The sequence below is a fragment of the Polistes dominula genome, unplaced genomic scaffold (genome assembly GCF_049000335.1).
Source record: "Polistes dominula isolate Pdom_NZ unplaced genomic scaffold, Pdom_raw_medaka contig_16, whole genome shotgun sequence".
In the NCBI taxonomy this organism is placed as follows: Eukaryota; Metazoa; Arthropoda; class Insecta; order Hymenoptera; family Vespidae; genus Polistes; species Polistes dominula.
Window position 1 is genome coordinate 5613374 of NW_028301040.1, and position 22137 is coordinate 5635510.

The 22137-nt window shown below is 26.5% G+C and overlaps 7 protein-coding genes across 12 annotated transcripts; 5 read left to right on the top strand and 2 right to left on the bottom strand.

The window, feature by feature from the left end:
• Positions 1-7125, top strand: Rho1 (ras-like GTP-binding protein Rho1). 4 transcript variants are annotated; one of them, XM_015320686.2, is made up of 6 exons: positions 3-142; positions 1131-1160; positions 3168-3250; positions 5278-5438; positions 5542-5925; positions 6097-7125. In XM_015320686.2, the coding sequence occupies exons 3-6, from the start codon at positions 3193-3195 to the stop codon at positions 6133-6135; spliced, it is 642 nt and encodes a 213-aa protein (XP_015176172.1). In that variant the 5' UTR covers positions 3-142; positions 1131-1160; positions 3168-3192; the 3' UTR covers positions 6136-7125. The 4 variants fall into 4 exon arrangements, with proteins under 4 accessions (XP_015176171.1, XP_015176173.1, XP_015176172.1 ...); XM_015320685.2 differs by lacking the exon at positions 1131-1160 and having other exon boundaries at positions 1-142; XM_089174862.1 differs by lacking the exon at positions 3168-3250.
• A 1233-nt stretch (positions 7126-8358) lies between these two features.
• On the top strand, positions 8359-9595 carry Alg13 (Alg13 UDP-N-acetylglucosaminyltransferase subunit). The gene is made up of 2 exons (XM_015320499.2): positions 8359-9067; positions 9149-9595. The coding sequence occupies exons 1-2, from the start codon at positions 8981-8983 to the stop codon at positions 9563-9565; spliced, it is 504 nt and encodes a 167-aa protein (XP_015175985.1). The 5' UTR covers positions 8359-8980; the 3' UTR covers positions 9566-9595.
• A 567-nt stretch (positions 9596-10162) lies between these two features.
• On the bottom strand, positions 10163-13023 carry Scsalpha1 (Succinyl-coenzyme A synthetase alpha subunit 1). The gene is made up of 7 exons (XM_015320731.2): positions 12657-13023; positions 11638-11873; positions 11320-11541; positions 11128-11232; positions 10864-11043; positions 10474-10608; positions 10163-10393 (listed from the first exon to the last, which is right to left on the bottom strand). Exons 1-7 carry the CDS (start codon positions 12691-12693, stop codon positions 10307-10309), a joined length of 1002 nt encoding a protein of 333 aa, XP_015176217.1. The 5' UTR covers positions 12694-13023; the 3' UTR covers positions 10163-10306.
• A 155-nt stretch (positions 13024-13178) lies between these two features.
• On the top strand, positions 13179-13907 carry mago (mago, exon junction complex subunit). The gene has a single exon (XM_015320732.2). It carries the CDS (start codon positions 13351-13353, stop codon positions 13789-13791), a length of 441 nt encoding a protein of 146 aa, XP_015176218.1. The 5' UTR covers positions 13179-13350; the 3' UTR covers positions 13792-13907.
• Positions 13908-14054: 147 nt separating this feature from the next.
• Positions 14055-14842, top strand: LOC149031815 (uncharacterized). The gene is made up of 2 exons (XM_089174863.1): positions 14055-14352; positions 14429-14842. Exon 2 carries the CDS (start codon positions 14457-14459, stop codon positions 14751-14753), a length of 297 nt encoding a protein of 98 aa, XP_089030989.1. The 5' UTR covers positions 14055-14352; positions 14429-14456; the 3' UTR covers positions 14754-14842.
• An 8-nt stretch (positions 14843-14850) lies between these two features.
• LOC107066254 (lysophospholipase D GDPD1) lies at positions 14851-17438 on the bottom strand. 2 transcript variants are annotated; one of them, XM_089174861.1, is made up of 7 exons: positions 17304-17438; positions 17165-17207; positions 16827-17008; positions 16537-16757; positions 16317-16450; positions 16126-16243; positions 14851-16041 (listed from the first exon to the last, which is right to left on the bottom strand). In XM_089174861.1, the coding sequence occupies exons 1-7, from the start codon at positions 17422-17424 to the stop codon at positions 15916-15918; spliced, it is 945 nt and encodes a 314-aa protein (XP_089030987.1). In that variant the 5' UTR covers positions 17425-17438; the 3' UTR covers positions 14851-15915. The 2 variants fall into 2 exon arrangements, with proteins under 2 accessions (XP_089030987.1, XP_015176209.1); XM_015320723.2 differs by having other exon boundaries at positions 17301-17435.
• A 508-nt stretch (positions 17439-17946) lies between these two features.
• LOC107066252 (uncharacterized) lies at positions 17947-21684 on the top strand. Of its 2 annotated transcripts, none has more exons than XM_089174859.1 (9): positions 17947-18086; positions 19188-19283; positions 19375-19588; positions 19667-19966; positions 20050-20243; positions 20320-20475; positions 20567-20855; positions 20934-21062; positions 21149-21684. In XM_089174859.1, the coding sequence occupies exons 2-9, from the start codon at positions 19213-19215 to the stop codon at positions 21368-21370; spliced, it is 1575 nt and encodes a 524-aa protein (XP_089030985.1). In that variant the 5' UTR covers positions 17947-18086; positions 19188-19212; the 3' UTR covers positions 21371-21684. The 2 variants fall into 2 exon arrangements, with proteins under 2 accessions (XP_089030985.1, XP_015176208.1); XM_015320722.2 differs by lacking the exon at positions 17947-18086 and adding an exon at positions 18152-18493.
• Positions 21685-22137: the final 453 nt, after the last annotated feature.

Genomic DNA, 22137 nt, shown 5'->3' on the forward strand with positions numbered 1-22137 from the left:
GAAGTGGTGGGCACCCAAGGATAGACATTCGTTCCTGGTTCCTTTCTCCCCTCCATCGTGTCGATCGCCGCGCTACTCACAGATTGAGGTGTGGCCAGTGAGGGCAGCCATTTTCTTGACTTTCTGTCGCTTAAGATTTCAGGTAAATGCGTAATTATTTATCTTTAATAATGTGTCTCGATCGTAGTAATGCGAGAGTGTGTTTGTTGTGTTATTGTGCTCGCGTCCTCGCACCGTGTTGTCCATGAATTAATATGAGTTCGGGGTTATAAGTCTGTGCTTTTAAAATGAGATGAGAGAAAGAGAAAAAAAACTTCACCTACGGATGCCTAGGGAGAAAGAGAGAGAGTGTGTATGTGTGTGTGTGTGTGTGTGTGTGTGTGTGTGTGTGTATGCGAGAGAGAGAGAGAGAGAGAGAGAGAAAGAAAGAAAAAAGACCGAGAAAAAGAAAGAAAGAAAAATCTAAGGGAGTGCCATGCGTTACAAATTAACTTCATGACGGCGAGTCTAAGCTCGATAATAAAAGCAAATTTCTTTTATTTTATTTTCTTTTAATTTTGATTGGTTAACTTTATAAATACGACCAGCAGCAGCAGCATTCAAGCGCACGTCACGTCATGCACGTCACGTCACGTCACATTTTCGAACTGACATTCTTTGGTTATGTCGAAGAAAAAAGATTTCTCTTTCCAACCGATATAGATGATTATTAGTGAATTTTTTCATTGAATGAATTCTCCTTCCTAACCTCGGGGCCTTCAAAGACCCCTGCATCGCTATCTTATCCTGCCTGCCCTGTCGTACCATGCCCCACCCTACCCCACTCCACTCCATCAGTCCACCACTCTATTTCATTCCCATTCCATTCCGACCCACCTCGCCTTTCCTCGCACTCTCACACACACGCAGCGCCCTCACGTCCGGCTTCCCCTTCACTCTTCCCCTCTATCTTTCGTCCTAACTCTCACCGAGCAGCGATGCACATCTTCCATTCGATGAGTGGACTAAGATTTTTTTCCTATAATCATATCTCTACTACGATTAGCTGCTACTCGTCAAAGATTACAATTGACTTTTTACCTTTATCTAATTTAATAATAACTTTTTGCTAATTTGTTTTGTTCCTCAAGTCAAAGGCAGCATTTCGCTATAATAAAAAGGTCGGTATATACTTTGACGTACATTTGAAATATTACGTCGTGATCTCAAACCGTACCGTGGAAAACCCCCTGTGCTTTTTTTTTTGTTTTTCAATTATACTGACTAATCATATCTAGAAACGTTATTTCTACGAATTCATCATTCCATTGCATACGTTCAATTTACATGGTGATTTAATTTTTTTGGTTTTTTTATATTTTTTTTTATTATTTATTTTTTTTACTTTTTGCAAATAATATATAATGTTCTTCTACCCTGCTCATTATTGAAATTTGTTATTGATTTATATTCTGTTGCTTATACGATAATGAACATAAAGTAATATTATTTGATATGATCATTTAAATTCTTCTTCCAAGGTATCTGTATTGTGCAGTTTTGCATAACTTCTAATGTTTTAAATACAATTGTGTTATATATATATATATATTGTACAAATCAAGTCAGATTTCCTTTTGTCAAGTAATATATCTTCTTATCGTTCAATATCAATACGAATACCTTATTGGTAGTCTGATCTTTTGATGATCTGCAGAAGTCATAGAATAGTATTTATTTCTATTTAATGGTATGGCTATTGCATCACACTATAAGCTTTAACTAAATTAATTGTAAAAATCATCATCCATTATAAGAATGCATACAAATCTATAAGTTTATATTTCATGTTGACGTATAACATTTTAACACTAAAATTAAGATATTTATTACGAAAGGTGTTTCCTGCATACTCTTTTTTATGTGATGGATGGAAGAAAATAAAAATAGATTTTTTAAATTCATATACATATATACGTACATATAATATACTTATCTTGTGTACGCAAAAGACAAGGTCAATTAAAATTCTTCTCATGCAGTCACGTATTAAATACATTTTTCTTTTTATTTCGTTTAGCTTTGGTAAAATATATTATAAAAGTATTTTATTGTATTCTTTAAAATTGTACGCTATCAAATTTATTAACTTTTTAATGTTCTTCATTTTATTTCGTATTTTTTTATTCGTTTTTTTTTTTTATAAGTAAAGCATACAACGATAAGGCACCCTACATATTTGCAGATATAGTAATGTCTAATGAGAAGTAATGAATAATTCCTGTAGAATTATTTTAAGTATTACAATTAATAATTTATGCAATGCATATGTATATAAAGCAAATGTGTTTTATTATCTAAATATCTGTTGAACAAAATCTATATATTATAAATCATTATCATTAGGATCATTCATAATATACATGATCGATATTGTAACGTTTAATAAGTTTGTAACATATAATATATGCAGTATGAAAGTCTTCTTTAACTTAGGTACGCTTTTCAAATTGTTTTTTTCCAATGAGTATGTTCTGTCCTAATGCATGTTTAACAGATAATATCTTTTGTTTATTTGCATGTAATCTATAAGAATGTCATATTATTTAAATCATAAGGTATTGTCTTTTTATACACATTTTACACATATCATATTCTAGGAAATAAGCCATAGTTAGAAATGTAAAAAATACAATCGTTTAACTTAAAATGATCATATTTCTAAGTCATATACATTGATCTCAACAAAGACTCTACCTTATGTGATTATATAATCTGTTATATGTAACAAAATTTACTATACAATATTATCAACTATTTTTAATTAGTTTCTTTTGAAATCCTATGAAATTAATTTATATAAATATATATATGTGACATTGGAAGGAAAGAGTTAAGAATGTTGATTGCACGATTTAAATATCGAGCAGTGCATTTTCTCATAATAATATTTACACATCATTTTTATTATTATTATTATTATTATTATTATTATTATTATTATTATTATTATTATTATTGTGAAGAAAATATAAATATATTATATAAACAAAAAAAGAAGTATAAAGAAAAGTAAAACACATATTATTTACACAGAAGTATACACAGACAATTTTTGTTGTGTGGAATTTGAGTTAGTCTCACAGCTTCCTACTCATTCTAACATATAAAATGTCCACTTAAAACAGAGACGCTGAAAGAAAGACTAAAAACATGGGATGCAATGCGGGCCGATGCCTCGGTCCAGACGATACGGGGTACCCTGGATCAGGTACGACCCAGTCAATATCCTCTAAAGCTTCAACCCTCGTAGGTTGCTTTTCGAATAGCATTCAAGTAGATATGAGATTAAATATGGAATCTATAGGGAATCTTTACTACAACCATTATGTAAGTAGCTTGCAGTAAACAAAGTTAGAAATGATTATTAGTCGAATATCTTTTAAATGCAAAGTATCGAAAAGGTCCAATGATAGTATTACATATTAGACATTCAGGATAGTTTTGTAATTCATTTAATATATACAATTTAATTATAAATAGATAGTGAATTCAAACTACGAGGTTTGAACTCTAGTCACTGTTTATTATAACAGTTTCAAAAGAGATCAGTAATGTCAAGTTACGCAAGTTCAAAAGTTTACCCTGACTTTTCCTAACTCTATCCTCGAAATTGCTTTTTTAATCTTGTCCATTTTTATTTTATATTATTTTCGTTTACATTTTAACATTATTGCAAATGTGCTGATCTACACATATGTTTTTAGTAATTGCTTACATTTTTTTCTTGTTTTTTGTTTTCTTTTTAAATTATCATAAACAAAAAATATAATGAAATATTAATTTCCCATTTCTTTAGCGATTCTTACGTTTCTATAATTTTTGCATTGTTTTTTTTATATTGATCTATGTTATGTACTTTACAACACATTCATGCTGCATGTTGGTAGATATATTTCTGCTTTTATTATATATTTCTGTTTATAATAGAAGATTGCTAATTTGATATTTTCTTTTTCTTTTTCGCTTGAAAAGAAACTTCTGTTATTTATTTGATCAAAGAACAATTATAGAATTTACATGATAATGATATTTATCAATTTCTATAATTATATAAAATAGTTTCAATTAAAATATTGGATATTTTGAGATGTGTATGTATGCATATGTCAACAATTGATTTATTTAATCAATTAAGAAATGTTTTATGCATATCGGTGCATATTTGCAATGGTCAGCAATCTGTTTGTTGATTTTATAGTTTTACATATCCATATCTAAACACTAAATAATCAGAAATTTTTATGTACAAGTGAAAAACATCTATATATGTATGCATACTAGTCAATTTTAATACAATTGTAATTTATGTATAAATATTGAAACTTATATGTAGTGCATTATTGTACTATATTATTATGAAATGTAATATACAAAATTACAAATCAGTAGCGCATAGGTAAGTTATCGATTAAGCATAGGATTGTTTATAACTAATAAATTGTGGAACACACCGCTCTAAGTTTTTTGCACATTGTTGCTTTAAATGTGCGTATGTCTAGTTTAGAAATACATGTAAATATATATATATATATATATATATATTTATGTCAATAAAGTAAAATTAAATAGTTTTATGTAGAATGTTTTTTATAATTATTATAATTAAAAGATCAAAAAGCTTATAATGGTATAACTAGAAATATATTTTTAAAATTTTAGAATAAAATGGTCTATATTCTGCATAAAACATCATAAATTTTTATTATTATTATTGTTATTATTATTATTATTAATATTATTATTATTATTATGTTCATCAAGCTTTGTACATACACACACACACATATATATATTGTTGTATTATATATTACCAGTAATAAGACAAAAGTAATATGAAATAATTATATAACTTTTTAATTGTGTAGCTTTTTATTTTATACGAAGGCGCAAACTTTGAAATTATTTAAACAGTAAATTATGTAATTATAAAATAAATTAACTATATATTTTCAAACTATTGTTTTTTAAGAATAAAAAAAATCATGTTTATTGAAAATTTGAAACAAAAGTCTGTGCCTATATTATTTTTAATCACGTATATGAATGGACAAACACTTTGCAAGATTGTTACTAACTTATAACGATTTATTCTATCTTGCTTTTTGCATAATTCAAATTGTTACGCAAATTTACAAATTTCGACACTGTTTTTGTACAAAAATAAAGTAGTCCTTAAAAAAGGTCTTAATATATTTATATTAATACTTTTCGAATAAACGTGTATCTTTATTTTAGGATTCATGGCAGCCATTAGGAAGAAGTTAGTTATCGTGGGGGATGGTGCTTGTGGTAAAACATGTTTACTCATAGTATTCAGCAAGGATCAATTCCCCGAAGTATATGTACCCACTGTTTTTGAGAATTATGTTGCTGATATCGAAGTGGATGGTAAGCAGGTATGTTGTCTTAACATAATTCAAATAATTTATTATATAATATTATCGATAACTTCTAATTTATAAAACTGTAATTACAATATGTGTATCTATATGTGTACAGGTTGAACTGGCTCTTTGGGACACAGCTGGGCAAGAAGATTATGATAGATTACGTCCGTTATCATATCCAGACACAGATGTTATTTTGATGTGTTTCTCCATTGATAGTCCTGATTCCCTGGAAAACATTCCTGAGAAATGGACACCAGAGGTGAAACATTTCTGCCCAAATGTGCCCATTATTCTTGTGGGAAATAAAAAAGACTTGCGCAATGATCCCAATACCATCAAAGAGCTTGGAAAAATGAAGCAAGAACCAGTCAAGCCAGAAGAAGGAAGATCCATGGCTGAAAAAATCAATGCCTTTGCATACCTTGAATGTTCTGCCAAGAGCAAGGAAGGAGTCAGGGAAGTTTTCGAGACAGCAACTCGAGCTGCACTTCAAGTGAGCTCATTTTAAATATTATTTCTTATACAAGCATTTATAAGAATGTTAGATATTTTTGTACAGTATAAAAACTTGTTTAATTTATTTACTATTAATTGCTACAATGTTATTTTTCTTAGGTGTTTCATTCTATTTATTACATTATGTAATTAATATGATATATTTCAGGTTAAGAAGAAGAAGAAGGGAAGATGTAGGCTTCTTTAAAATGTAATGTCAGATGGGCCCAAAAAGTGGGTGAAATTATGGAATTGCAAAGCTAGCTGCAATAAAGCTAGTTGTAATACTGGAGGCCCCCAGTGAAGACCATAATATAATAACATCTTTTACCTTTAATTCTTTTACATAATAATCAAATCTACAAACATGTTCACATCAAAGCCACTGAATAACAAATCTTTCATGGTACAGGACTTCTTTAAACTATAATGAAAATATGCTTCAAGTTTGAGCGAGTGAAAGATTGTCATGTCAACTATTTACATTCAAAAAAGAAAAAAAGCGAAAATAACGTAACTGTTTCATTGTAGTGGCCATTACTGTTAATATTAGTATCATATTACTATTATATGTATACATTCTACTTTTTTTTATACGTATTTGCTCTTCATGTCGATGATAAAACAGAACGAACGAAATTGGGGGAAAAAAATTAATAAGAAATATTAAAAATAATAATAATAATAATAATATTAAACGAAAACAAAATAAAAAAAAATGCAAAAAACCAAAAAAAAAATATAATACGGAAGAAACTTACATAATATGCAATGCAAAGTTGTAAAACTTTTTAGAGCACTGTAAGAATCTTAAGAGAAGAAAAAGCGTTACAGATTCCAAATGTTACGTCGCTATTTGAAACGAACCATCAATCAATATTTCTTAACAAACAAACAAAAAAAGAAAAAAGGAAAGTAATAAAGCCAACAAACAAACATAAGTAAAGTAGGCGAGCAGATCATTTTCGTCTTTAAGGTACCAGTTAGACTAAATGTATTATTATTATAATATTATTGCTATATTAGTATAATACGACACTAACATAACGGATTGTAACAGCGACTATATTATATTTATGTATTTCGAAAACATCCTTTGTGTTTAATCACGATCATGAACAATGCTTTAGAGATCACACTGTATCTATATGTTAATATGAATCATTCATGCAAAATACAATAACAAATTTATAAGGATCGTATACGAGGAAAGACTACTAACCTGTCACGCGTAATGCTCAATTTTGATTAAAAAATGATTTAGCTTATTTTTTCAATTATTTTTTAAATTTATCAACTTGTACATTTATTTTCTTCAGTTTTGATTTTATACGTGATTCTTCGTTACAAGCTTCTTTATGATATAATTGAAGTTGACATTAAAATAAAGAGAAGGAGAGACAAACGGACGAACAGATGGGTAGACAGACAAGTAGAGAATGCAAAAATAATACACTCTACCGCGTTTTCTCTTTATGTTTTAATTACGTATATCAGGGCATTCGAAGTATTTGTAAACGTAGCATCGGGCATGTTTAGTGAAGCCTAATCTATAAGGAATTTATTAAAGAAACATAACCAAAAAAAACGGAAAAAAGGAACAACAAAAATTTAATAAGAAGTTTGTGAACCAATCGAATTAACGGCCTTTGGTACGCTATAAATACAAAAAAAAAAAAACCTTAGCCATTAATTCAGTGAGTGACTGTGAAACTGTGTTCATCTTGTTTTTTCTTAAACGATTAGCTGTATCATTATTGAAATGCGCTTTTTGAGAAAAGGGTCCGATCGCACAGTGGGCTAAACAATTTTTAGCAATGGTAAATGGTATACACCCACACATAAACATACGTACACACACTTTTACTACGTTTGTACTTTATGTACATACATACACTTCCTGCTGTGTTGTTAATTAACTTCATCAGAAAAGAAAAGTAAGAAAAAAATCTTAATTACTGCCGACTACGAGCCCACTTACCCCGGTATCGAATTATTAACAACAACAACATCAACAACAATAATAATATCTATTTTCGTTTCAGTAATTTATACTCTGTTGCGAGGTTTGGAAGTGATCTTTACAATTTGTACATGGCTTTACTATTACATCTATATTAATTACGATTTAAAGATTGTATATAAATCAACCTCAACCATTCTTATAGTAGACGTGATTGTTGATAAAAATACCAAATGAAAATTAGAGAAAATTAATTTCGAACACTTTTGCATGATACGATAAAACAATAATAAAGTCACAGAAGGTGTTATTATCTCATTTTATTTTTCAGTTGATAATTTTTAGAATTATTTAGATTTCCCTGATTTATTTAAAATGTTATTTTGCTTATTTTTGTTTAAATTTAATATATTCGCGTAAAAAAAATATATATATATATATATATATACATATATATGTATATATATATTTGGAATAATTAATATAAAAATTAAACTTTTATTTAATTTTCTTTAAATCCCCTTATTTTTCCTTTAATTCTGTATAAATTCATCAATAAAACTATAATTATGATATCGACAAAAGAATTATTTAAATTGATTTTACATTAATTTACGTCGATTATCTATCATTACATATGCATTTTTTCTTATAGAATGCAATCACTATCTTTAAATTATTCGCAACTCTGAAAGAATTATTTTTCATGGATTTTAATCATTAAATAAAATCATACGTAAATTAATTGGTAATATCTAAAAATATATAACATCATCTCTGTGAAATATCTAAAAAGAATTTATATTAATCATCGTAAAATTCAAAGTGCAACGCGATTATAAAGCGATTCAAAGAAGAAATGGTGGGGGTAGTTTAAGACATGCGCAGAAGAGTCAATATGATAGTCATAATCAAGAGATAATGGTTGCAGAAAAAAGTAGGAAATAAAGGATGATGAATTTTATTTTTGAAATATTCGATATTAATATCTTGTTTTTTTATATAAAAAATTAATTATTAATTATTAAATAACAATGGTTTATTAACAATTTAATAACTATTATATAAAGTCATAATTTCTAGTAAAGAAATGTCAGAAAGAAAAGTTTTTGTAACAGTTGGTACTACAAGTTTTGATAATTTGATTTCAACAATATTAACTCCTGTAGTGCTTCAGGTATACATTGTTTTTTTTTATATATTCTTAATTATATTATAAAGAAATAATAAAATATTAATAATTTTTGTTTAATTTTAGGCATTAAATTTGAGAGGTTATAATTATTTATCTTTACAAATAGGTAAAAGTTCTTTAAAACCTGATTGTACACCTCGATATGGTATCAAACATATTGAATATTTCCAATTAAGTTCATCTATCGAGAATTATATACAGGCAACTGATTTAGTAATAAGTCATGCAGGAGCAGGAAGTATTTTAGAAGCCTTGGAAGCTAAAAAACATTTAATTGTAGTTACTAATGAGTTACTTATGGACAATCATCAATTAGAATTAGCTCAACAATTATATGAAGATAAGTATTTATTTTATTGCACTTGCGATACTTTATTAAATACTATTCAAACAATGGAGTTAAATAAGTTAAAACCATTTATGTCAGATGGAAGTAAAAATATTGTTAATCATTTAGACCGTATCATGGGTTTTAGATAAAATAAAGTATGTTTCTATTTATAAAACATATTGAATTGATAAATTATATTAATCAATATCTTAAACTCTTTTTTTTCGTAAATTATATTAATGTAATAAATTAACATTATCAGGAAAACATTAAAAATGATTACAAAGCTATATAAGAATGCAAGGAGAATAGTAGTTTAGGTACAGTGAGAATGTGAGAACCATATATTATATTTATGTTGAAGTACATATAGATAATATAGAATAGATAAACTCTATATTTAATAACAATATAAAAAATAATATACTTAACAAACAAGCGTGGCTTAAAATGTTTATTTAGATATAAAGACAACTTTCTTATTTCATGTAAGAATAAATGATAAAAAATGTGGCAGTCAACTTTTTAAAATTTTTGTTAAATCGACATATCATTGAATTAATTTCTGATTAGTTACTTAAACACTAAAGTTGTCCATTTATAGTGTTTCTTGATAAAGCACTCTAGTATTTAAATAAACTTAAATCGTTAACAAATATTAGCTATAACTTTTACTTTACCATTATTTTACACATAATATGTTAGATAAATATCATCGAATTTTTATGAAACAATGCGTTATCGGCTTTAGGATAAGCAACTTTTGTTTTATATTTAGATCTTTAAAACCGTTGTGTTTCTCAATCACAACAGCTATTACATTTTCAATTTATTTCATAAAGATACACGAATATGCAGAAATGAACTACATTGAGCCAAGGAAATATATTTTAATTACAGACCAGACCAAGACGGGTCATTTCTTTTAATAGTTCATTACCCATTTGTGCAGGACTCCTTGTTACTATTACTCCAGCCTGAAAATTAAATATTTCATTAAACAAAAATAATTATTAACAACATTTTTTTTCTCAATTTAAATATAAAATTTTCTCACTTTTTCAAGGGCATTGATTTTATCTTGTGCACCTCCTTTTCCTCCTGAAATAATAGCTCCTGCGTGACCCATTCGTCTACCTGGAGGAGCAGTAAGACCAGCAATAAACGAAACTACTGGTTTCGCTTTAGAACCCTAGAATTTACAATGAAAACAATATTTAATTTTTTTATAAGATAGCCAAAGAGAATTATATTTATATGCATAGAAAAAAGAGAGAGGAAGAGAACAAAGTATGAATGAATAAACAGAAGGCTTTAATGAGGAGAGCTAGGGAGAGGAATATTAGATTATTAAACAAATTGGAGTTAATATATGTAACATATATCTTGTAAAGTAGGAGGGTGTGGATCAGGATTTGGGTACCAATAATGTTTTACAGCAACCAACAGTATTATTTTCAATAAGGTATTCCGCTGCTAGTTCTTCTGCACTTCCACCAATTTCACCAATCATGATAATTCCTTCACAATTTGGATCTTTAAGGAAGACTTCCAAACAATCTATGAAATCTGTACCATTAAATGGATCTCCACCAATTCCAATGCATAGGGTTTGTCCAAGACCAGTCTTAAAAAAAAAAAACTTCTGTTATACTTTTTTTTTATGTTTTTGCATATTAATAAGATTTATAATAATTAATTACTAACTTACAATAGTTGTCTGATTTACAGCTTCATACGTTAATGTTCCTGATCTAGAAACAATACCAATTTTTCCTTTTTGATGTATATGTCCTGGCATAATTCCAATTTTACACTAAAACAAATATTATTATTATTATTATTATTATAAAAATTGGTATTTAATCATTATATTATCAATAATTATTAAAAATTGTAATACTTGTTCGGGAGCTATGATACCAGGACAATTAGGTCCAATTAGTCTTGATTTATTTTGCTCAAGTAACCGTCGCTTCACTTTAACCATGTCGTGTTGGGGAATACCTTCCGTAATACAAACAATTAGGGGCATTTCTGCATCCATTGCTTCCATAATAGCTGCAGCAGCACCCGGTGGTGGAACATAAATTACAGACGCTGTAGCTCCTGTTGCCTCTTTTGCCTATATATATTTTTTCAGAGGTAAGTTTTATGTTTTTTAAAGAAATTAACTGAGCCTTATATAAAATATGAAATGAAATAAAAGTATAATACTAACATCTTTCACACATTTGAATACAGGTTTTCCAAGATGAGTTGTTCCTGCTTTTTTTGGATTAACACCACCTACTATTTTTGTACCATAATCTAAAGCTTGCTGGCAATGAAATGTACCTTGTTTGCCAGTAAATCCTTGACATATTACTTTAGTATTCGAGTCAATTTTTAAATTCTGCCTAGTTTCCGTGTACTTGAATCTTATTTGAGATTGTAATATTCTTTTACAACTTCCAACTGAAATAATAATAATATACATGTTAGAAAATCGATAAGACACAAACATAAATATTAAAAGTATTAAAAAAAATAATTTTGTTTTTAAAGTTACTTTAATAAAAAAAAATTATTTGTTATAGAAATAAATTACTTTAATAATATGCGTTTAGGAAAAAACATTTTGAAGTCAATGTTATTCTTAGTCACAATAATAAAATTGAGACTTTTGGGTCAAGGTTCAAAGGTACTTTGACAATTTATCTATTAAAAAGTAAGAAAATAACAGAAAATAAGATCTATTTTAATGCAATAAGATAAATTAAATAAAATGCAAATCTAATTACTATTCAATTTAAATTAAACTCGATGAAAAACATTGACAGTTTTAAGAAGATGAAGTAAATTCAGGGTTTCTTAAATAGAATTATTCTCTTAGCTTAATTATAAGTAACATTTGATATAATTACAATGAAAAGGGCGTATAAAATTGGACATTTATGACATTAAACCAATTTAAATACCATTATCTATGGGGAAATAAATTCTATTATGCATTGTCTTATGTAATATATTGGTAAATACGTGAATACATAAATCAGAATTATTTTTAGTTCGAAATTACAGTTATTTATGACATAAGGAAAAATATTTAAAAAAAGAAAAAGAATGCAAGGACATGGAAATGCATGTATTAAATCATTTAATGCGATACGTCAAAAAGATGCTATGGTTATCTTTAAGTTAACTTTAATTTCTAAAATCTTTAAATAAGAATTGTTAAATCGAAATAATTAATCTTACTTGCAAATTTAGAAAGTGTCCTAGTAGCCACAGCCATGTTCTATTAGTAGTTTTTCTATGGAAAAACTATTGTAAATATCTTGATAATTGAGAAACCACCATTAATAGAACTACCGTGGCAATGGTTTGGCAAGAAGGCCAAGAAGCAAGTCAATGCAAGAATAAAATGAAATACGACAGTATCACTGTAGACCAGTGAGTGTAGCGCGCACGATTTAGTGAGCTCGATATTTATCTCATTCTTGATAGTGAAAGTACAATTTTTAACTACGAAAAAAATAAAATTATCTAAATCTATTCTCTTCTTTTTTATTGGCAAATTTTTAATCCATCTAACATGATAATACTAAGTTACACTTAAATTTACTTTTTTTTTTGTTTAAATTTCATATGACGATATTCTAGGGGTTTTCATCTTTCTTACTGTTGTATTTGTTGCATTGAATCAACCAATAGGAAATGTAAAAATGTATCTAGGAATTTTATCGAATTAATGATATATCGAATAATCGTGATTGGTCGATACTTGTTACGATGTGTATCAACCATGTTGCTGTCATGGCGGGTATTTAGTACCGCTACATTGATCATAATACAGTAATACGTTTGTTTTTACCGAATAGTGAAACAAAATATACGTCTAAGGCGAATTAATTAAAACTAAAATAGAAAATATAAATAAATAAGCGTCATTATGTCGACAGATTTTTATATACGATATTACGTCGGCCATAAAGGAAAATTTGGTCACGAATTTCTTGAGTTTGAATTCAGACCTGATGGAAAATTGCGGTACGCTAATAATTCCAATTATAAGAATGACACTATGATTCGGAAGGAAGCTTATGTTCATCAATGCGTTATGGAAGAATTAAAACGCATTATTCAAGATTCGGAAATCATGCAAGAAGATGACTCGTTATGGCCACAACCTGATCGAGTTGGACGTCAAGAATTAGAAATTGTCATCGGAGACGAGCATATATCATTTACAACTTCAAAAACAGGATCACTTTTAGATGTTAATCAATCACGAGATCCTGAAGGACTACGTTGTTTCTATTATCTTGTACAAGACTTAAAGTGTTTGGTGTTTTCTCTTATAGGATTACACTTTAAGATTAAACCTATATAAAACAAAAAAATAAAAAGGGAACAATAAGATTAATTCATATATTCCTCATTGGAAATATATTTCTATTATCAATGAAATATATGTAATTTTGTAATAAATAGGATTATAAAATAATATTAATTGATTTATCATAAATGATCGCCATGCTTTCACATGTATGTTTGACGTACAATAATATTTTATATTATAAGATAACTTTTTCTAAAAAGAGTAGAAATATAAGATAATTTCAAGTGTTTACTTTTAATTACTGTATTATCTAAATTATTTAATTAAATATACGATGACTAAAAATTATGAATCATCAATGAGAAAAAGAGATACTAAATCTTGCATCTTGCTTGGATTCCATGTTTTTATTCAGTCACACTACTAACCATAAGTATGGCTGTGTAAATTCATATTTATTCTCGAGAACGAAAGACTATAAAATTAATAATCAATTGGTTTTTCATCGATAAACATGAAAGTAATCGAATTTATACCAAAAACGAATAGTGTAATAACAAAAAAGATACGTACGATATATTTCTAATAGATCGAAATTCGTCTTTTTTTGAGGTTAGCATTTTCTAATTATTAATTGGAAAAAAGACATTGCTGCTGATGATTTAAATAACATAATATTGAATTATAGATGTGAAATATTTTTTACGAAGGATAAAATGTCTGAAACACCAAAAAATGGAGACCATAGTAAAAAAAATGAACGAGTTAGAACGGTTACAGATTCCGTTCATGAAAGATTCCGTGAGGTTCGTGTCTATTGCGATATTTGTAGAATTGCTTTTATTGGAAACCGTAAAGAAATAGAAAAACATTTTAACAATTCACATCCCTCAACGACAATGTGTTGTTATTGTAAAGGCAAGGTATTCAAATATCAAGAATTAAGAGATTACAGTTTTGATACTAAAGAACCTCAGGAATTTATCTATCACAAGTGTCACAGTTCAAGATAATAGTACAAATCTAAATGGATTCCATTGGAATTCTTATAATTTATGTACAAAAAATAAAAGAACAAAATAAATTTATTATTATATGATAATACCGATATAAGAAATAAATTTTATTTACAAATAGTAAATTACAAAGATACACGAATTTTTGTACACAGTATAATATTACATATTTTTTTCTTAATTATTTATAAAGAGAGTTCACATTTTCTATTATAAACAATAATAGGCAAATGTGATAAAATACATTATAATACTTTTTATGCATATAAAATTTGGTTTCATAAATTCCATTATCATAGGCAATACCCTTATCGTATTGTTTAAGGCATACACCAGCACAGAGTTCGGATATAGTGATTTATAATATAAAAAATAAACTGTTTAACGCAATATTACTAGACATCACAGTGACTCAAATAATTCTTTTATAGAAAATTTAAAATATCTAAAATAGTAGAGAGCAATAATTTTAAATTTATATATCAATGTTAAAGACAAACAATTTATAAACTCACTTTTTGTTTTAATTTTTATCTATCGCATTAATATTGATAGTATTAAAAGAAGCACCTATTAAGTATAATTAAAGGTACGATCATACATTAGCTGTTAGATATTTATACATAACTTATAGAAGATGATATCGTTAAAAAGAAATATTTATGTTAAAGAATTTTAAATAAAATGTGAATACTGTTTATATAACGTATACCAAGCATTTAGAATAAACTACTTAAAATGTGCAACTTATATATACTATCTGATAATTTGGTACTCTAAAACTGTACATTTGTAATTATTCTTATTGTTCTCAAATATTATTACAGCACACATTAAAAAATGCATTATATTAATCTTATACGCAATAGCAAGAAATATTAATTTTAAATAAATACATATTATATAATAGTCCTATAAATTTATATAAATTGTTACTTTGGCATTAAAATGTGCTGTGCGGTTTAAAGTGCGTTCAGGTTGCATTTGCTCAAGGTATAATTAAATTTTTGAAATTAGTATTAGTGCATAGAATTTAAAATTCAAAATACTTTTCTTTTGTTATAGAAAATTAAACATACATTATTGATGCACTAATACGAATAAGTAGATATTTGTTGATATATCAATTTCATAATCCTATTATAGAAATTAGGAAATATTATTCTAAAGCATAATTATCCAAAAATAACTTTAATCTTGTAGGATAATCTGTCATTACTCCTGTTGCTCCAAGATCGAACGCTTTCTTAAATTCTTCATCTTTGTTTAAAACCCAAAAGTATACCTGTTATAGTGTTTTTATTTTTTTTTTAATATTTTCCTTTTTTTTGTAATATTTAGTTAATGTAATTTGATCAACTTTACTCACATGTATTCCACGTGCTCTTAAATGTGTAAATAAGCATGGTCTCATTAACAGTAAATTGATAGTGCGTACAACTAGTTTTTCTAATGGAAAGATCGTTGGGTTTGATCTATTCTTGCGTCTTAAGAACATAAAAGTATTTTTCTAGAGGTATTACATGTATTATATATTTATTTGAAATAACATTAACTTACCGTAAATAAATAGAAGGTAAAAATATTTCTAAATGTGTCTCCTTTAATGGTACAAATGGTAACAATCCAGTATATAGGAGAAATAATAGCATTGTGACACGTCGCATAGAAAATAATAGATTTACACTTGGATTCTGTAACGTAGTATTAATAAATGTTAATCAACAAATAATAATTTTATAAAATTAATAATATTAAGATTGTTAAAACAATGATGTACCATTTTGTAACATTTACGTGTTATTTCATCACTAAAATTGCCCCAAACTGTATATTCCTCTCGTTGAAATTCAATAATTAATTCAGATACTCTTTTTATAAGTTCATCGTTGTTTATCTTTATGTCAATATTGATAGGAATAGTTGGAAATTCCTCGAATACTTCTCTCAATAAAGGAAAACGTCTTTCATCTTCATTAGCAGAACCAATAAATTCCATGTCTGTGAACTACTATTTTTAAATAATTTCATTCAAGGCTGTTAATATTCTTAGAAGAATAAGCAAAATACCTGGATCAAAATCAATAGGAAGACGTGGTTTCAATGGTGGCAATTCTTTGTAATTTAAATCTGAGATGTTCTTATTGGTACCAGTGCTACGCAATAAATTTTGATCATGCGATACAACCACTTTACCATCTTTGGTAAGATGACAATCTAATTCTAACATTTCAGTACCGATAGCCACTGCTCTGTAAATACATATATTATTTAATTAAATTATTTTACAAAGGATGACAGTTGAATGAAAATTGTCAACGATTATATAATCATGCATTCAATAGAATGACATAAAGAATTTATTGCACTCATAAACATAACCCTGAAAAAATAATATTAAAACTAACCGTCGAAATGCAGCCATGGTATTTTCATAATTTTCTCCAGCTCCTGGAATATGTTAGAATAATATTTAAAAGAAGTATTCATATAAAGTAACTCATAGTAATATAAAGTGATATTAAATAAGTAAATAGAACATACCACCTCTATGACTGATATGATGACAATTAAATTTAATTTTCTTCTTTTTATGAAGTAATGTTGGATATTTAAATAATATCATTGATGTCAAAACGTAACCTCCAATTAATGTATATAGCAACATCTTTTTGGCGTTATTTTTTCATCCAATGCACGTTAAATAATTATAGAAATTATTAATGCAGTATTAAAAAACGTTAAAAGGCAGAATTTGCAATCGTCACGTTATTGTAAGTTTTTTTAGAGATAATAATAGCCACCAATTTTAAACAATTATAATAGATAATATAAATTCATGTAAATTGTTCTTTAAATGCCATGTAAACCTTTTATGACAAAGCAAAATTAATCGGCTTTTAATTTATTATTAGTTTTTTTATTGGAAACTGGAAATTGGTTTTTATTGAGAAGAAAATCAGGAATAAAAAATTGTGTTAATTTGTAATCGTTTTTTTTGTTTTTAGATATCCATAAACCAACCGTGTATGTTCCCGCGCCCTGGGTAGATCTTTGTTTTCATTCATGAAAACGTCAAATATTTGATAAATATGTTTATCTTCTTCTTACATTTAATCAAAAAATTTTATAATTTCATTATTTATTTTACTTATTTAACGTAATAAATAATGACATATAATCTATTTAAAAAAATGATAAATTTGAAGTTAAAAGTTAACCTAAAAGATAAACGGGGCTACATAACTTAGTATCAATGCAGAATACATACAGAAAATTGTTTCAACTTTATGATATTCAATAAAAATTGATCTTAATTAATTTTACTAGGTAATTATAACTATTTAAAGAAAGGATATTTTATTTAAAGGCTATTTCTATTCGAAAAAAAATGATTTAAATACACGGTCCTACGATATGTGTGAGTTTCTATATATATATATTATGCATCTGGCATATGTGTGTGTGTATATATGGTTTTAAAGTCAGTGGCTTGCATAGCTCAAAAAATAATTATGGATAACTAGATGGCGTTGCATATTCAGTATCTTTACAGTGTACATCATTGATAATCTGGCGCTTTATCACCCTCTTAAAATTAGTTAAAAGAACATTACGATTATTAATTTCTTTGTATTCAATTGTTTCTAAATATTCAGTTATCGTTGAGTATTTATCGTTGAGTATTTATCAATATAATACATGTATTTTTATTGCATTGATAAAAATTTAAAGTGGTAAGTTAAAGTGATTTTATTTAAAAAAAAAACAAAAAACAAAAAAAGAAGAAGTATGAAGAAAGAACACATATCTGAATATTTAAATATTAAATTATTTTTCTCCAATTAATAATTAAAATAAATCATTTTTGGTAATGTGTAATAATTTTTTAAATATTTAATTTTTTTTCTAAAAGACAAGCTAAGAATTTTTAATAATAATTAACTTTTTATATTGTACTTTTTATTTTATAATTTTTGAATAATTATCTTTAAAAAAAAAGAAAAATAATGTAAAAAAATAATGTTAAATCGTGTGACAATTTTATTTTTTATGTTTATTTTGTTTTTTATGTTTTTTTTTTTATAATAAGATGTATAAAATAATTATTTAGCATTAGTATATATTATAATAGTATATTATAATAATTTATTTAGTAAAATTACATTTCCTGTAACTATCATTGAGAATAATCTTTAGTAGCTACATATGATAGTAATGTTCTTTGTTTGTGAAAGGTCATCGTGTATGACCTTTTTCTTATCTTATTGTTAGCTGTGAATATTGAATTAATTATCTAAGAGTTGAAATACTGTTCTTTATTCATAGTAGCACATCAATACATTGGAGTATTTGTGATAAAACAGTTATATTGAATAAATGTAAATGTCATTATACGTGTTAATTAATATTGAATAATATTTATTTCAGATATTAATCAATACTAAGAAAAATAATGAAGTTATTTAGTCTATTATTACTTTTGCCTTTTTTTTATATTGGTCTATGTAGGGCTAGGGAAATTACGTAAGTATAATTATTTATTAGAAATATATAATAATTTATTCATCAGTTTAATAATAAAATAATTTAATCTAATAAATTTTTATAATTACAGACATGAAGACATAAAAGATGCTATGTTAAGTTTGGTGCATATGATGAGAGAAAATACTGAAAAATTAGAAAGACATGAAGCACGCGAAAGACAATTAGGAGAACAATTAAAAAAAGCTATCTCCACATTAACAAAACGGATATCTACCATAGATGGAGTAAAATTGGCCAAATTGGATGAAAGATTAGGAGGAATTGAACAATTAATAGCACAGGTAATAAGTGCTTTATTATTTTATTATTTAGAAAAATTAATATTATTATTTTAAATGCAATGGTTTCATTTTGTTTAGAGAGATGAACGAGAACGTATACAAATGCAGAAAACAGCGGATGCTTTAGAAGATTTGGAAGTTAGATTGGAAGGATGGTTAACGGATTTAGAAACTAAAGTAACTAAAACTCAGGAGGATTCTAATGCATCATTAAATAATAAGGAAATAAATCCTGAGATTTTATCTAAGTTAAATAATACTGAATCGTTGATCATGGGACACATTACAGATCTTGAATATACTATAAAAGCAACATCAATGGAGTTACAAGATACTATGACTAATCAATCTGAGAAAGTACAGTCAATGGCTGCGAAGGTAAATTTTATATAAACAAAATACCATTCTTAATTAAAAATTTTGTTCTAATAATGCATGTATTTTTTTATATATTTAAACAGTTGGAAGATGTTAATGACAATTTGAAAAATGTTAAAAATTCGATAGAATTAGTCAAAGAATCATCCAAATCTTCAGAAAAACATGTAAGCGAGCAATCAATTATTCCTTTACTAATACAAGATCAAAATAAAGCATTAAAACATATTGAAAAGTTAGTTAAGAATTCTATAGAAGATATTCATGAACTACCGCAGTAAGTTTATTTATTAATATAACTGTATAAAAAAAATAAGTTAACTGACGTTTTAATGTCTATTTTTAATTTTTAGAGTTAATGAAGTTCGAACATTGCACAACGAAACGGAATCGCTTTTACAAGAAACTAAACATTTGATTAAAGATATTATTATTAAAGAAAGTAATGATATAAAAGATAAAATATTGAAGAGTAAAGAAGAATCAAAAGATACAGTTGAATCGTTGAGGTATAATTATTATAAATAATTACTTATTTGACAAAATCTTTTCCTAAGATGTAAAATATATTGTTAATTGTACTTATTTATCAAATTTTAGAATGGCTATGGCGGAAAATTCTAATCATGTAAGCAAGGAATTACATGATCTTAGTCAGGGTCAATTACTAATGGTTTCTATGGCTGATCATGTGTTAGATACGAAAAAAAGAGTAGAATATGGCGTACATCAAATTCTTTTAGAAGTAGGAGACTTGGTGAAGGCACAGAGTAATAATATTAACAATACAATTAATACAAGATTCGATGGTATCTCTAATGATATTATGGACAATCAAAATGGAGCTTTAGCTAATTTAACTACTAAGATGGAACAAGAAATGAATCAGGTAAATATATAGAAATAATTTTATAAAGTAGTCTTTTAAATAGTTGAACATCTGACGTATATTTTTTTTCAAATAAAGGTTTGGAGACAAATAAACGTAATGTATCAGCAAATGACAGAAAGTGCAAGAGCTTTAGATAAATTACACAAACAGAATGAAGTTTATATTAATGGTACAACTTCTACCATGGATGGAATGGAAAATAAAGTAATTATATCTAATAATAATATATTATTTAATTTAATTATAAATCTGTAATGAATATATGTGAAAATAATTCATTTTATGTGTAGGTAAGTGAAATAACGAAACGTATGACAGAAGTAGATAAAAACTTAAATTATCTATTGGGTCGTCTTTTATTGGTAACGCAAGAATTTACTCAAATTAAAAGTGGATTAGGTACGGCATTAGATAAAATTAAAGCATCTTTCAAAGAGGTGCAAGAAAAAGCCCGTGATTTAAGTAATCCAGGACCATATCCATTACCTGAAAGTTATAGTGAAATAAATTAAGAAAGAACTGATTAATTATCTCTATGCATGTAAAAATGAAAGATATATATTGCAAATAAGGTAGGAACCAAAGGAGTTAGAAATTTGAATATTTTATAACCTATGTTTAATATTTGACGATTTACATAATACACTGAAAGATATTTTGCGTGAAAGTTTTTATAACTATTTTTATTTTTAATTTTATAATTTTTTATATATATCATTTTTTATTGTGTATTAAAGAAGATATTAAATATTATTACTAATATATATATATATATATATATATATATTATATACATATTTAGAATATAACTTGAACGTACAACTCATTTTTTATACAATGTTTTAAATAATATAATTATATTAAATAAAAACTTCTATATATTATATAATTATTACCTATGGTTTTGTAATGGCGTTCCATTGAAGTCTATGGTGAAAGCATATATGTATATATTACTCAATTTTAAATTACGTCATCCGGAAGCTAGTATAATCTCAGTATTGTGCAATGGTAAGCTATTTAACTCTCTGTTATGATAGTAACATATTTTTACAATTTAATCATTTTTTTTTAGATTTTATTTTTCATGGAATACCTCAGTGAAAACATTAGAAATGATTGGTCCTAAAATAAGTGAAGAAAGTTTATCAATTATCGAGGTAATTTTAATTAATTTATTTTGTATTGCCTTCAATATTTTTTCATTTTAATTTCTGTAAAACATTTTGGACGATTTTAATAGAAAATCAACTTTGATTTTGAAATTATCATAGTGGTT

What these genes read in the sequence shown, in the direction of transcription:
- Rho1 (XM_015320685.2), top strand. Translation starts at nt 3,193, where the DNA reads ATGGGATGCAATGCGGGCCGATGCCTCGGTCCAGACGATACGGGGTAC. An exon ending in TACGGGGTACCCTGGATCAG is followed by an intron (nt 3,251 to 5,277) that starts GTACGACCCAGT and finishes TCTTTATTTTAG; the next exon opens with GATTCATGGCAGCCATTAGG. An exon ending in CAACTCGAGCTGCACTTCAA is followed by an intron (nt 5,926 to 6,096) that starts GTGAGCTCATTT and finishes GATATATTTCAG; the next exon opens with GTTAAGAAGAAGAAGAAGGG.
- Alg13 (XM_015320499.2), top strand. Translation starts at nt 8,981, where the DNA reads ATGTCAGAAAGAAAAGTTTTTGTAACAGTTGGTACTACAAGTTTTGAT. An exon ending in TAACTCCTGTAGTGCTTCAG is followed by an intron (nt 9,068 to 9,148) that starts GTATACATTGTT and finishes GTTTAATTTTAG; the next exon opens with GCATTAAATTTGAGAGGTTA.
- Scsalpha1 (XM_015320731.2), bottom strand. Translation starts at nt 12,693, where the DNA reads ATGGCTGTGGCTACTAGGACACTTTCTAAATTTGCAA. An exon ending in ACCTTATTGAAAATAATACT is followed by an intron (nt 10,609 to 10,863) that starts GTTGGTTGCTGT and finishes TGTAAATTCTAG; the next exon opens with GGTTCTAAAGCGAAACCAGT. An exon ending in AAATCAATGCCCTTGAAAAA is followed by an intron (nt 10,394 to 10,473) that starts GTGAGAAAATTT and finishes TTTAATTTTCAG; the next exon opens with GCTGGAGTAATAGTAACAAG.
- mago (XM_015320732.2), top strand. Translation starts at nt 13,351, where the DNA reads ATGTCGACAGATTTTTATATACGATATTACGTCGGCCATAAAGGAAAA.
- LOC149031815 (XM_089174863.1), top strand. Translation starts at nt 14,457, where the DNA reads ATGTCTGAAACACCAAAAAATGGAGACCATAGTAAAAAAAATGAACGA.
- LOC107066254 (XM_015320723.2), bottom strand. Translation starts at nt 17,424, where the DNA reads ATGTTGCTATATACATTAATTGGAGGTTACGTTTTGACATCAATGATA. An exon ending in TCCTATTGATTTTGATCCAG is followed by an intron (nt 16,758 to 16,826) that starts GTATTTTGCTTA and finishes AGTAGTTCACAG; the next exon opens with ACATGGAATTTATTGGTTCT. An exon ending in TAAGAGCACGTGGAATACAT is followed by an intron (nt 16,042 to 16,125) that starts GTGAGTAAAGTT and finishes ACACTATAACAG; the next exon opens with GTATACTTTTGGGTTTTAAA.
- LOC107066252 (XM_089174859.1), top strand. Translation starts at nt 19,213, where the DNA reads ATGAAGTTATTTAGTCTATTATTACTTTTGCCTTTTTTTTATATTGGT. An exon ending in TTGAACAATTAATAGCACAG is followed by an intron (nt 19,589 to 19,666) that starts GTAATAAGTGCT and finishes CATTTTGTTTAG; the next exon opens with AGAGATGAACGAGAACGTAT. An exon ending in TGGAACAAGAAATGAATCAG is followed by an intron (nt 20,856 to 20,933) that starts GTAAATATATAG and finishes TTTCAAATAAAG; the next exon opens with GTTTGGAGACAAATAAACGT.